This window comes from Canis lupus, chromosome 21, assembly GCF_003254725.2.
Source record: "Canis lupus dingo isolate Sandy chromosome 21, ASM325472v2, whole genome shotgun sequence".
Classification (NCBI taxonomy): domain Eukaryota; kingdom Metazoa; phylum Chordata; class Mammalia; order Carnivora; family Canidae; genus Canis; species Canis lupus.
In genome coordinates, this window is record NC_064263.1 from 27,910,074 (window position 1) to 27,923,907 (window position 13,834).

General features: G+C 35.4%; 1 protein-coding gene across 1 annotated transcript; it reads right to left on the reverse strand.

Annotated features, from left to right (window-relative positions):
- Positions 1 to 1,296: 1,296 nt before the first annotated feature.
- LOC112667862 (olfactory receptor 52E2-like) lies at positions 1,297 to 11,421 on the reverse strand. The gene is made up of 2 exons (XM_025459919.3): positions 10,509 to 11,421; positions 1,297 to 1,298 (listed from the first exon to the last, which is right to left on the reverse strand). Coding segments are annotated over exons 1-2 (915 nt in total).
- Positions 11,422 to 13,834: the final 2,413 nt, after the last annotated feature.

Here is a 13,834-nt window from a genome sequence, read left to right on the forward strand (position 1 = left end):
CTTGATTATGTTTATTTCTACGTATTTTATTGTTTTTGGTGGAATTATAAATGGGATTGCATTCTTAATTTCTCTTTCTGATGCTTCATTCTTGGTGTGTAGAAATGCAATGGATTTCTGTCCGTTGATATTTTAACCTACAATTTTAGAATTCATTTATCAGTTCTAGCAGGTTATTATTTTGTGTGTGTGTGTGTGTGGAGTCTTTAGATTTTCCTCTAAGAGTATCACGTCATCTGCAAATAGTGAAAAGTTGAGTTCTTTTTTTTTATATTTAAATTTTTTTAAAATTTTTATTTTTTTATGATAGTCACAGAGAGAGAGAGAGGAGAGAGAGGCAGAGACACAGGCAGAGGGAGAAGCAGGCTCCATGCACCGGGAGCCTGATGTGGAATTCGATCCCTCTCCAGGATCGTGCCCTGGGCCAAAGGCAGGCACTAAACCGCTGCGCCACCCAGGGATCCCGAAAAGTTGAGTTCTTTTTTTTTTTTTTTTTTTTTTTTTTTTTTTTTTAAAGTTGAGTTCTTTATTACCAATTTGGATGCCTTTCCTTCTTTTATGTTATCTGATTGTTGTGGCCAGGACTTCCAGTACTATATTGAATGAAAGTGGTGATAGTGGACATCCTTGCCTTGTTCTTGATATTAGGGGGAAGTCTCTTATTGAGTATAATGCTGGATATGGGTTTTCCATATAAGGCCTTTATTATGTTGAGGTAAGTTTCCTCCAAACTTACTTTTTTGAGGGTTTTTATTGTGAATGAATGTTGTACTCCGTCAAAAGCTTTTTCTGCATCTACTGAAATGATCATATGGTTTTTGTCCTTTCTCTTATTGATGTAACATATCACATTGACTGATTTGTGAACACTGAACTATTCTTGCATCCTGGGGATAAATCCCACTGGATCATGATGGATGATTTATTTTTGTAATGTTGTTACTTTCAGTTTGCTAATATTTTATTGAGAATTTTTGCATCTATGTTCATCAGAGATATTAGCTTGTAGTTATCTTTCTTGTGATGTCTTTATCTGATTCTGGTATCATGGTGATATCAACCTCATAGATTGAATTTGGAAGTTCTTCGAATTTTTTGGAATAGTTGAGAATAGGTGTTAATTATTCTGTAAGTGATTAGGAGAATTTTCCTGAGAAGCCATTTGGTCCTGGACTTTTATTTGTTGGGAATGTTTTTTTATTATTCAAGCTTGTTACTGGTAATCAGTCTATTCAAATTTTCTATTTCTTCCTACTTCAGTTTTTGTAGGTAATATATTTCTAGGAATTTATCCATTTCTTCTTGGTTGTCTAATTGGTTGGCATATAGTTTTTCATAATATTCTTTTACAATCATTTGTATTCTATGATGTTGGTTGTTATTTCACCTCTTTAATTTGTAATTTTGTTTATTTGATTCTTTTCTCTCTCTTTTTAAAAATAAGTCTGGCTAGAGATTTATAAATTTTGTTGATCTTCTCAAAGAAATAACTCCTGGTTTCATTGACCTGTTCTATTGTTTTATTTTGTTTTGTTTTTAGTTTCTATGCTACTTATTTCTACTCTAATCTTTATCATTTCCATCCTTTTGCTGGCTTTGCGTTTTACTTTTTCTTCTTTTTCTAGCTCCTACTGGTGTAAGGTTAGATTGCTTATGTAAGATTTTTCTTGCTTCTTATGTAAGCCTGTATTGCTCTAAACATCCCTCTTAGAACTGCTTTTGCTAAAAAAAAAAAAAAAAAAAAGAACTGCTTTTGCTGAATCCCAAAGATTTTGGATAGTTGTGTTTTCATTTTTGTTTGTTTCAATGTACTTTTTGATTTCCTCTTTGATTTCTTCAATCACCCATTCTTTGTTTAGTAGCATGTTGTTTAACCTCCATGTATTTGTGATCTTTCCAAATTTTTTTCTGGTGGTTGAATTCCAGTTTCATAACATTGTGCTCAGAAAAGGTGCATGGTATGATCAATATTCTTAGATTTGTTGAGGCTTGTGCTGTTGCCTAATATATAATCTATTCTGGAGAATATTCCATGTGTGCTTGAAAAGAATGTGTATTCTGTTATTTTAGCACAGGATATTTTGAATGTATCTGTTAAATCTATCTGGTTCAGTGTGACATTCAAAACCACTGTTTCCTTGTTGGTTTTCTATTTAGATGATCTGTCCATGGATGTATATGGGATGTTAAAGTGCCCTATTATTATTGTGTTGCTATCAATTATATCCCTTATATTTGTTTTTAACTTCTTTAAGTATTTGAATGCTCCCATATTGGGTACTTAAATATTTACAATTATTATATCTCCTTGTTGGATAGTCCCATGAATAATTGCATAGTGTCCCTCTTTGTATCTTGTTACAATCTTTGTTTTAGAGTCTCTTTTTTTTTTTCTGAGATAAGTTATTGCTGCTCTGGCTTTTATTTTCATATTCATTTGAATGATAAATGCTTTTCTATCCTTTCACTTTCAATCTGCATGTGTCTTCAGGTCTGAAATGAGTCCCTTATAGGTAGCATATGGATGGGTTTTGGACTTTTTTTTTTTATCCATTCCACCACCTTATGTCCTTTAATTGGAGTGTTTAGCTCATTTACACTCAAAGTAATTATTGATAGGTATGTTTTTATTTGACATATTTCCTGTTGTTTTTTTTTTTTTTTTTTAGTTCTTCTCTGTTCCTTTCTTCCCTTGTTGTCTTCTCTCACAATAAATTGGCTTTCTTTAGTGATATGTTTAGAGTCCTTTCTCTTTATTTTTTGTATATCTATTATTGGTTTTTTATTTGTTGGTACCACTTGGTTTGTATATACCATATTCTGTACATAGCAGTCTATATTAAGTTGATGGTAGCTCTAGTTTCAACCCATTCTTATTCCTCTCCTCCCTACATTTTAGGCATATAGTGTCATACTTTATATCTTTTTAGTCTGTAAATACATTGACTGATTTTTACGAATATACTTATTTTTATTGCTTTTGTGCTTTCTACTTTCCTTACTCTCACTTACAGTTTTCCCACTCAAAGAGTCCCCTGTAACATTTCTTGTAGGGCTCATTTAGTCATCATGAATTCCTTTAACTTTTGTTTGTCTGGGAAACTATTATCTCTTCTTCTATTCTGCATGAAACCTTTGCGAGATAGAGTATTCTTGGCCATAGATTTTTTTTTTCTTTTCAGCACTTTGAATATATTATGCCACTCTCTCTGGACTGCAAAATTTCTGCTGAAAAATTAGCTAAGAGCCTAATGGGGTTTCCCTTATATATAACTGCTTTCTTTTCTCTTGCTGCTTTTTAAATTGTCTCTTTGTCACTACTTTTTGCCATCTTTAATTGCTATGTGTCTTGGTGTGGACCTTTTTGGGTTGATTTTATTTGGTGATCTCTGTGCCTCCTGGATATGGATTTCTGTTTCCTTCCCCAGATTCAGGATGTGTTCAGCTATTATTTCTTCAAACAAATTTTCCAATTCCTTTTTTCTTCCTCTTCTCCTTCTAGAATTCATATAATTAAATATTATTATGCTTTATAGTGCCTCTGAGTTCCCTAAGTCTTTTCTCCTTTTGCAATTTTTTTTCCTTTCACCTGCTCAGCTTGATTAATTCCATTTCTCTGTCCTCCAAGTCACTGATTTGTTCTTGCTTTGTTTAGTTTGTTTACTCCATCTGGTGTGCTTTAAATTTCACTTCTTGAATTCTTCATCTCTGATTGGTTCTTTTTTTTCTCATTGTTAAGGGTTTTGCAGATGTCCTCTATTCTTTTCTCAAGTCCAGTATCTTTATGATCATGACTTTAAATTCTTTTTTTTTTTTTTTTATGACTTTAAATTCTTTATCAGGGGCACCTGAGTGGCTCAGTGGTTGAGCATCTGCCTTTGGCCCAGGTTGAGATACTGGGATTGAGTCCTGCAGGACTCTGCTTATGTCTCTCTCTGCCCATGTCTCTGCCTCTCTCTTTGTGTCTCATGAATAAATAAAGGAAACATTTAAAAAATAAATAAATAAAATTAATTAATTAATTAATTAATTTTCTATTAGGTATACTACTTATCTACATCTTGCTTAAGTGTCTTGCTGTGATTTTGTCCTGTTCTTTCATTTGATATATATTTCTATGTCTCTTCATTTTGTTTAACCCAGTGTCTGTTTCTCTGTGTTAGGAAAGACAGTTGTATCTCCTGCACTTGAAAGTAATTGCCTTATGATGAAGAGGTCCTGTAGTGCCCTACCATGCAGTGCCTCTGTTCACTGGAACCTGGCACTTCAAGGGTATCTTTTATGTGTGATGTGTATGCCCTGCTCTTGTGGCTGAGCCACTTTTTCCTTTAGTCCAGTCATCTGCAATGGCCTTTTGTGGGCAGTGTTTGGTTCCTGTGGTGTTACTGGGCCAGTATAAGGATATCTTGGGCTTGGTTGACTCAGACTAGTTGCATAAAACTGAAGGGTGCTTTCCTTGTGTTGTCCCCTGAGAACCTTTTTTTGGTGGGTGGGGCTTGCAATCAGATCAGTTGTCTTCTTCCAGCCCACTGCTAGATCTCTATCTAACTAGTGCGTATGGTTATCTTTCCCACTTTCCAGAACAGGACTGACTTTGGACTGGTGCTGACACTGTAGTGGCTGCATGCACTGCCTGTCCTGTGGTATCCCTTTCTATAGCCTCTTGCCAAGAAAGTATTGGAAAAGGAAGATCTGTTCAAGTACAGTACAGTGGGGCACCTATACCACCCAGATTGAAGGAGGCTGTCCAGAGGGTGGAAATACAGCATGGAGTGGGGGGACACAGCAGTGCTAGCAAGTTAGGTAAGGAGTCCACAGGTTGCCATGTGTTTACCCTGAGAGGGGAAATGGCTTCTGGCAGTTCCTCTGTTCCTGGAGGACTTCCCCAGTGATTTCTGTCCCTCTAGGACACATTCTGAGATTAGTAAATAACTCTCCTGTATGCTCCAAGCACCTTTCAAACTGTTGCTTCTATGCTGTATCTCCTTGGGCTGTTTGTTATGCTGTCTCTTTAAGGGCAAGGACTCAGTGTCTTCTCATCCTCCAGGCTCTCCCAGAACTTAGCACACTGATTTTTTTAAAAAAATTCATGGTTTAAATCCTGCTAGTTGTAAGAAGCTGGTGTTCTGGTACTCTTATGGTGATTCATCTTCCCCATGTGGGCTCCCTGGTGTGACTGTCTGCTTTCCTCTCCTCCAGGCCTACAGCATCTATCCTTGTTGTAGACAGTCCCACAAGTCTGTTTAGTTTCTGATTTCATTTCTACACTGTCTACCCTCTGAGGTGTGTCTAGACCTCTTCTCTACGTGTAGTTGTGGAGTTTCTTCTGGCAGTTTTCAGGTCATTTTATGGCTTATTTACACTGATGTGAGTGTTTTCTAGTTGAATCTTGGATGAGTGAGCTTAGGGTCCTCCTACTCCACCATCTTCCCTGGAAGTCTGGAAAGTAACTGACTTTTGCATATTAACCTTGTATCCTGCAACATTGTTGTAATTGCTTATTACCGCTAAATAATTTTACCTATGAAAATTGTAGGCATATATTCACAGAAAGTTTTATACACAAATACTCAGAGCTACTTCATTCACAATACCCAAAAGCTGGAATCAACTCACATATTTATCAATAATGACTTTATGGACAAACTCAGGCTTATCTACATAATATTATACCCTCAGCATTATAAGGGAATAAGCTGATGATATATATCACATGAGGATAAATATTAAAATAATGTGTTTAGTGAAAAAAGAATATACCAGAAGAAAAGAGGCATAGTGTATAATTACATCTATATAAAATTAAAACAAAAACAAAAGCCCCAACCTAATCTATAGACACAAGCTGTCATTACTTGGGAAAACAGGATGGACTTCAGGAGAAGACAATAAGTATGTATTTCATAGGCACATGAGGAAATTTAAAGTAATAAAAGATATGTTTATTATCTTGGCAATTCTTTCACAGTTGAATACATATGAAAACATACCTTAAATTGTATATTTTAACTATATTTACTATATGTCAGACATCAATAAGGTTGTTAAAACATATCCCCAATGACTGCCATTCTTACTCATAACATAAGCCAAATACATTAGCATTACCTGGGTGTTCTACATGTGGGGTTGAGATATCCTTGAACTATTTCTTCTACTATTCTCTCCTTTACATTTTCCTTCTTACTCTGAAGCTATATTGGCTTTCTCATTTCTTTCAGATTTGAAGGACAGTGCAAAATGCAATGCTTTTTTCTATTTCTTCTCCTTAAAGTACTCTTAGAGTTTGTCTTGTTAAATCTGTTGTCTCCAAATACTTTCTCATGTACTATCTATTAAATGATACTTTTCTGACAACACTAAATAGAAATATATCTTCCACTGCATACACAACATCTCTTCATTCTCCTTTATTTTTTCCACAGCATTTCTCTTCAATTGTTCTACTATATTTATACTTAAAACTTTATATTATAAACAGAGTCTAGTTTTACTAAAATGCAACAAGTCCACCATAGCCAGCTTCTCCAACAGATTAAAACTAAAATCTGGACAAATTATAAAACAGTTACCATAGAATTCTATAAAGTTAGCAAATCAATCAAGTTAAAATTGAAGTCAAATTTTGAAGAAGTGACTTATAGCATATAGGTTCTCAAGAACATTTTCTCTATATTTGTTTCCTCCACTGATTAGAAAGCAAGCATCCCACAGAGACATAGCAGGTTTTACAGGGAACAAAATTACAAAATAAACCTCATTGTTTTCTGGTCAGAGGATCAAGGTGTCTGTGGGCTGAAGAGAAAGAGGAGGATCCTCCTGATTTATTCTTTGTTTTTCTACTGGACCCAACTGAAAGTTGTATCCCTTTCATAGAAAAGTACAATTAGCTGAAACTCCAAGAAAAGGTTTACCTTTCTGGCCAGTAAGAAGGAAGGAAGGAAGGAAGGAAGGAAGGAAGGAAGGAAGGAAGGAAAGAAAAATAAGGAAAGCAGGAAAAGGAACGCCTGGGTGGCTCAGTGGTTAAGTGTCTGTCTTTGGCTCAGGTGGTGATCCTGGAGTCCCGGGATTGAGTCCCACATTGGGCTCCCTGCATGGAGCCTGCTTCTTCCTGTGCCTGTGTCTCTACCTCTCTCTCTCTCTCTCTCTCTGTGTGTGTGTGTCTCTCATGAATAAATAAAATAAAATCTTAAAAAAAAGCAAAGCAAAAAAAAAAAAGGAGGAGGGAGGGACAGAGGAAAGGAAGGGAGGGAGGGAAAGAGGGAGGAGAGAAGGAAGAGAGGGGAAAGGAAAGAAAAAAGATAAGGCTGATACTGGAGAATGTATGTGAAATTCCTACCATTATCTTCCCTCTTTCTTCTTTCTTTCTATCTCTTTGTCTCTCTCCCTCTTCCTTCCTTTCTTCCTTCTTCCCTCCCTCTCTTCCTTTCTTCCTTTTTTCCTTTCTTCCTTCCCTCTTTCCTTTCTTCTTTCTCCAAGGGCAGTATGTGTTTTGACGGCAGGGTGATACATGCAGCTACAACTCTTTCAGAAATGCTGCCTTTTTGATCATGGAAATGTGAGAGGTGTCCCTTTATAACTGCAGAATATTAAAAGAATCCTGGAGAGAAGAGAAATGGATAAGTAGCTCTTTAAATTCTGTATATGAACTGACACAAACCATGAGCTTACTCCTGAACTGCACATGCATAGGACAGACACAACAGAACACATGAAGGCACTGAGAACTGAACTACAGTATAAACCATCTCCAAAACTCAGGATGAGTAACACAAATATTGGACAGACAAAAGGCACTTATTAGAACCACCACAGGAGGCAAAGTGGACTTGTAGCCTGAATATAACCAAATTGATTTCCTGGTAAAGCAAAACAAAATGAAGGAAAACAAAATCAACTCCCTATAAAGAGTTTTAAAAGATCCATATTCAAAATGTCCAGAATAAAATTTTTCAAAAATTGTTAAACATATGAAAAACCAGAAATCATGTGACTATCAAGGGAAAGAATAATCCACAGATCCCAATCTCAATATCACTCAGTGTTGGAATTATTATACAAAGACTCTAAAGCAGTCATTACAACTATAAATTCTGACTTAAAAGTAAACACTGTTAAAATATGGAAAAGAGAGGGCCTCAGCAGAGAAAATAGAAAGTATTAAAAAATAACAAAGCCATGATTTTACAAGTAAAAGTCTTAACATCTGAAATTCATCAGATGAACCCAATAGCAGAATGAAGATGAGGAAAGCATAAACTTGAAAACAGATTAGGAAAAAATGATTCAATCTGAAGAATAGAGAAAAAAATAAAATCATGAACAGAGCATCAGGGATGTGGAGCACATTTAAAAATCTCTAATATTCATGTCACTGGGAACCCAGAGGGAAAAGAAAAAAAATATTGGACAGAGAAATATATTTAATGAAACAATGGGAAATCATTTTCAAACTTGTTAAAGACATAAATTTACAGATTTTAAGACTCCCAAAACAAGTAAATTTGATGAAAATCATACATATAGAAAAAAACATGGAATTGATAAAAACCAAAGATAATGAAAATTTATTGCAGAGTCAGAAATATATGTCATATTATATATAGATGAATAATAATTTGAATGACTGTAATTCCTCAAAAGAAGCTGAAACATCAGAAAACAGTAGAACGGTATTTTTAAAATGCTGAAATTTACTTTCTAAAAAATCAGTTACCCCAGAATTCTATATACAGAAAAAATATTTTTCAGGAATATAGATGAAATAAAGGCTTTGCTAGATGAGGGAAATCTGAGAGAATCCATCAGCAGCAGACATTCTTAAAATGAAAACCTAAAATGAGATCCATTTGAAAGGAAATTATACCAGTGAGAAAATTAGACCAGTAGTAAAGGAAGAGCAACAGAATTTATAATAATTTGGCTAAATATGAAACACATTTGCTTCAGTTGTTTAAAATAACTTTTAAATAGCCCTTGTGGGGTTTTCAGACATGTGGAGTATATATGACAACTGCAGCATGTAAGGAAGTACAGGATCCTATAACGGTAGGGTTCATTTAGATTTCACTTGAAGTGGTAAATATTAACTTGAAGTCAATTGTGAAAGGTTAGGTATGTATACTGCAATCTGTAGATGGGTAGTTTTCAGTTATTTTTGCTCTCAATAATACATTTGACAATTTCTAGAGGCCCTATTGGTTGTTACTAGTATCTAGCAGCCACAGACCATAAAAACTGCTAAACATCCTGCTGTACACAGGACAACCTTCGCATCAAAGTATTATCTGGCTGAAAATAGTAATCGTGCTCAAACTGGAAAACCGTGTTCTGGAGCAATCCCTAAAAAAAATATAATAATTATAGCCAGAAACCAATAGATAAATTAAAACTCAATACTAAAACTATTCAAATCCAAAAGTAGGCAGTGGCGGAAGGGGATGAAGATGAATAACAAACAGGAAATACACATCAAAATGGTAAACTTAAATCAACCATATCACCAGTTACATTAAATGAAAATGGTCTAAACACACCAATTTAAGATAGAGATAGAAATAAAATAAAAGAACAAAATCCAAACTATTTTTGTGTACTCAAACATACTTTAAATATAAATACATATGTAAGTTAAAAAGATGGGAAATATATTCCATGCAGACAGTTTTTAAAAGAGGCTGAAGCAACTATATTAATATAAGACAAAATAGAAATCAGAATAAGAAATATTGTCAAAGATAAAGATGGGTATTATATAAAGAAAAAAGAATCCTCCAAGAAGACATAACCATACTAAGGGCATACGCACTTAAGTGTAGAGCTTCAAATTACATGAAGAGAAACTGATGGAATGAAAGAACATATAGTCAAACATACTATTATATTTGGAGAATTTCAGATTCTTATTTTAGTATCCAATAATACAAATAGAAAATCAGCAATCAAAAAGTGTGGGATACAACTAAAAAAACTGACTAAAATTTATGATATTAAACAGTATTAGAAAAGGCTATAGTGAGTATACATTAATTGCTTTCATTTAGCACCTTTCTTTATTGGTTATAAATTCCACTAAGGGAAGTAATTCTGCTTCTTTTGTTTACTGTCATGTTTTCTATGCCCATATAAATGCTAGGCACATTACAGATGCTTGCTAGATAAGGAGTGGATAGATAATGCAAAATGAGTCATCATTTTATTTTATTTGCTCATTTCAGGAATAAGAGTTCTGATTGAAAGTTTCCACAAGTTTGAAAGATACACAATGTTTGCACTAGCAATGGGAATGACTCACTTTACATTCCATATTCATTCTCTATATATTAACTATAACTTCCACTTACAGAAGAGTAAGTGGAAGAATTAAGATTCTAATACTTGGTCTTACTGAAGCTAGAATAGAATCCAAAAAAAAATTTGTACCAAAGAATTATAGGAAGATGAGAATAAGTAGAAAAGTAGGACCCAGAATTCTCAGTTGATTTTAGTCATAAATAATTGTAGAACACATTCTCGGATGTGTCTGGTCCTTACTCCATAGATGATAGGGTTCAGCATAGGAGGTACCAACAAGTACATGTTGGCCAGCAGGGTGTGGGTGTGCAGTGGTATATGCTTACTAAAACGGTGGGTGAGGAAGGAGAAAAGAGCAGGGATGTAGAAGGTGAGGATGACACATACATGAGACCCACAAGTGCTGAGAGTTTTCAACCTGGCATCATTAGAAGGGAGATTAAATACAGTACGAAGTATTTGTACATAGGACAGAGAGATACATGTCACATCAGTCCCAACAATTAAGATGATGACAGCCAAACTATAAAGACTATTGATGGAAATGTCAGCACAAGCCAATTTCACCACAGCCATGTGCTCACAGTATGTGTGGGGAACTACATTGGACTGGCAATATGGCCATCTCCTCACCAGGAAGGGATGTGGTGTCATTAGTACTAATCCACGTAGAAGTGCCACCATGCCAACATGAGCCACCACAGAATTTGTAAGAATGGATGAGTGTCTCAGTGGGTTGCAGATTGCCACATACCGGTCAAGTGCCATGGCCACAAGAAGCCCTGACTCCACCCCAGAAAAAGCATGGATGAAAAACATCTGAGTGAGGCAGGCATGGAAGCTGATTTCATGATCACTGAACCAGAATATACCCAACATCTTGGGAAGAGTGGAGGTTGACAAGGTGAGGTCTGTGATGGCTAACATGGAAAGAAAATAGAACATGGGTTCATGGAGGGCAGTCTCAGTTTTGATGATGAAAAGGATGAATATGTTTCCTAGGAGAGCAACAATATACATTGAGCAAAAAGGGATGGATATCCAAATGTGCAAGTCTTCTAGACCGGGTATGCCCATCAGGAAGAAGGTACTAGGATTGGTGAATGTAGTGGAGTTAAAGTCAACCATGGTGGTGATTCTGGCTACCTGAAGATATATTCTTGCTTTCTTTCCCTCCTTTGTCCCTGGAGCAGTCAAATGCACATACGCTCGGATAAATATACGGTAGAATTACTTAGTGAAAAAATACAACTGTGCAAATTTATTCAAATTTTTAGTCCTCCTTGATGAGCTTCTCTGAAATTACAAGTATTGCATTACTCACTGCAAGTTATTAATCTCACTAAGAACTAGCTAGAGCTCTACAGTACTCTGCCTAATGCTAAGTATTCTCTTTCTGTCTGTGATACCAGGCTGAACCAAAGTTTTGATAAATAAATCAGATTCCTCACATTAACAAGCCAATGGAGGGAACCTATAACATTGTCCTCAGTAAAAAGTACCTCTCCAAAATAATTATGGTCTTGGAAACGTTTTGCCTGAGGTCAATTCTAAATAGAGATTTTTGAAAGCAAGACCTGAAGGAATAATAAGCTTTCCAAACTTAACAATGCTTTGAATGACAATACCTTTGAAATTTGCTGCCCTGAGGAGTTTTTGGCAATAAAAGAACCAGCATCTGAGCACTTAAATGTATAATAGCTTTAAAAGCAGCAACAAAGTCATTGACATACCCAAAAAAGTACGTTTCCTGGATTTTCTAGGATTCCTGGGGAAATGTGACTTAGATAGATTGTCCATGTTTTCATGGTAATTCATATTACACATATATTGAATTATATATACAATATACATATATAATATGCATATATAATTTCCCCAAAAGGATGACCATTAAATTTTGTTTAAAACAATTCCCAGGGAGAGGAAGTTACTTGCTAAAGAACACAGCCTCTTTTTAGTATTATTGAAGTGTAGTTGATATACAATTTTTTATTAGTTTCAAGTAGGCAACATAGTGATTCCACAATTTTATACATTATTCATTAAGTTATTAAATCTTTCTCCTTATCAAATTTATACTGAAGTGCTAATTAAGGTACACGAGCTTCTTACCACACCAAAGAAATCAGAATACACTTGGGAAAGAAGGACTGATGAGCTCTAAATCAATCAAACAACATCAACATTTGAAAGTAGTAACAGTGGCTACCTTCTTGTACCGTAACATGTTACCACACAAAATGCAAATGTCATTTCTAGTGCTCCAATTCCTGATTTGTATAAAATCTAGTGATGCTGATATTACTCTCAATTTATGAAAGAAGAAACTTTTTTTTAAAGATTTTATTTATTTATTCATGATAGATAGAGAGAGAGAGGCAGAGACACAGGCAGAGGGAGAAGCAGGCTCCACACAGGGAGCCTGACGCGGGACACGATCCCGGGACTCCAGGATCGCGCCCTGGGCCAAAGGCAGGAGCTAAACCGTCGAGCCACCCAGGGATCCCCCTGAAAGAAGAAACTTATACTTTACATAAGCTAACTATTCCTCCAAAGTCACACAATTAGCATATTATCAGGGAAAACACACTCTAGTTTCATTTCAAAACTTCATCTTGGGGCGCCTGGGTGTGGTTCAGTGGTTGAGCATCTGCCTTTGACTCAGGTCATGATCCTGGGATTGAGTCCCACATAGGACTCCCCGCAGGAAGCCTGCCTCTCCCTCTGCCTCTCTCTGTGTCTCTCATGAATAAATAAATGAAATCTTATAAAAGAAAAAAAAACAAACAATACTTCACCTTTGTTCCAGTACAATATGCAATAAAAACAAAGGGAAAGCTCATGATAAAGGTTTTCACCAATTTTATCATAAATGAACCTCACAGCATAAACAGAGACAATAAAGACATAAATTCTTATTTCTTTGTTTTATAACTGTGGTTTATAGATTGACTAATATGGCTTATATAAAATCCATAAAATAATATTAAACTTTCTATTACAATATCTGTTAATGCCAGATGTTCACTGTGAAATCAATTCACACTGAAACTAATGGTTAGTATGTTATTTCTTACTAAATTATTCCTAAGCCCAGAGAATATACCTGGATACACTTCCTTTTCCAAAGTTGGTACCAGTTGACTTGTGAACCAGAATTTCTAAAGGATGGTTGAGGAAAACTTCAAGAGCATCTTCATCTAACCTTCTAAGTGGGTAGTTCTTTATGATGGGGCTTCACTGATGTACCTGTCAACTACGAGGCAATCCAGAGAAGTTTCTAACTTATCTTCAGAGGGACCACCCTGTTTTTATGCTCTCAGTTTATTTTTGGCCCAGTTGAGTCTCAGGAGTCCAAAGTAGTTTTGAGTATTTGTTCTTCAGCTCCAGAAAGGTCTTCCTCATACTAATATATTACAATCTCCTCATAACTGCCTCTCTCACTTCTTAAGCTTGAGTAAACATAGATGAGTTGTCTATCCCTCCAGATTAATTGTGTTGTATTGAGTCAAAGCCAGGAACTCAGAGATTTGAATTA

What these genes read in the sequence shown, in the direction of transcription:
- LOC112667862 (XM_025459919.3), bottom strand. Translation starts at nt 11,421, where the DNA reads ATGGTTGACTTTAACTCCACTACATTCACCAATCCTAGTACCTTCTTC.